General features: G+C 44.0%; 1 protein-coding gene across 1 annotated transcript; it reads left to right on the top strand.

The window, feature by feature from the left end:
• Positions 1-38: 38 nt before the first annotated feature.
• Positions 39-701, top strand: PPTG_19621 (hypothetical protein; the record flags this gene model as incomplete). The annotated part of the gene is made up of 1 exon (XM_008918046.1): positions 39-701. One exon carries the CDS (start codon positions 39-41, stop codon positions 699-701), a length of 663 nt encoding a protein of 220 aa, XP_008916294.1.
• Between the last annotated feature and the right edge of the window lie 605 nt (positions 702-1,306).

Consider the following 1,306-nt stretch of genomic DNA (forward strand, 5'->3'; position numbering starts at 1 on the left):
ACAACCTTGGTAATTTCGAGACGAGTCTATTCAGCGATATGCCAGAACTGCGTTATCTCCAGCTAGGTCTGCACCAACGCATGACGCATTTACCACCACTGGACGGCGCACCGAATCTATGTTGCTTGATACTCGCTCGTATGAATGGGATCACTGAGCTTCCACTTCTGACGCGAACATCACAACTTGACCGGATGGAGTTTACAATGATGAAACATCTGGCTTGGATACCAGATATGGAACCCATCGGCTCCGTTGTGCACTTCGCTGTTTATCAAGGAGCGTATCTGTGCTGTAACGGATTTCTTGGCACTTGCGATCTTACCAATCCGTTCTGTAAAGACACAACATGTCTCGAAGATGCCTCACAGAAAGCCACTACAGAAACTTTACAAGTGTTTAACATGTTTTCCGATGGAATATGCCAGCCATATTTTGGTCTTTCACAAACACCAACAACTACTACCATCCAAATGTGCGACGGCGTGTCGTTCAGACAGTGTCAACTTCCTGGTCTTCAAGCGAACTCGACTGTCGTTGGAATGTGCTATAACCACCGCATGCAGGTTCTTGCATGTAACACTGACCCAGATACAATTCAGGTTCGCATTCGCCAGATTCAGAAGAGAGTAGGTACTCCGTGTGATCCTGTAGAGGAAGCTTGGTTAGGTTGTGGGGGATCCCCAGCTATCACCATTTGAAATGTGTCATTTTGATTTCAGAATGAAGGAAGAAAGGTCATAAACGCTTAATCTGGTCAACGTTACCCGTTCGATAGTCGTTTGGCCAGTTTCTTTTTATTTTTTTTATGACCGCGGCCAATACAATCCATTTCTCGTTTTTGTTACCATGGCTCCAAGTTGTACTTTCACAGAGCTTCTGTAGCAGCTTCACCAAGCAGATGCGGGAGATACGCCGACAAAGAAACTTCTAGCTGTTTAAACTGTTGTTAACATTTTTTTATTTCAGAGAGACTTCGTTGTAAAATTATTTGTTAATTTCCATTGAAAAGTTGCGATGTCCCCTTGATGAAGTCCTTGTAAGTGTCGCTTTAGTCCTTATTTACACAAACAAGGAAAGTTCATTTCGCAGTTGACAGGAGTATGGGCACCATCTTCAGTGAACATGATGCCCATTTTGCCATTCCTCGTTAGCTTTTGCTGTAACAAGAAATCATCCTTTGAGAATCCTTGCACCTTTTACAACTTGGAGCTAGAGCGGCCGCGCCTTTTCTAGTCGCTTTTCAAAGTACTCGTCATTAAATGGCATCTCCGCGTCCTCAAACTTGAAGCTCTCGTTCAAAGCT

This window comes from Phytophthora parasitica, assembly GCF_000247585.1.
Source record: "Phytophthora parasitica INRA-310 unplaced genomic scaffold supercont2.134, whole genome shotgun sequence".
Lineage (NCBI taxonomy): Eukaryota > Oomycota > Peronosporomycetes > Peronosporales > Peronosporaceae > Phytophthora > Phytophthora nicotianae.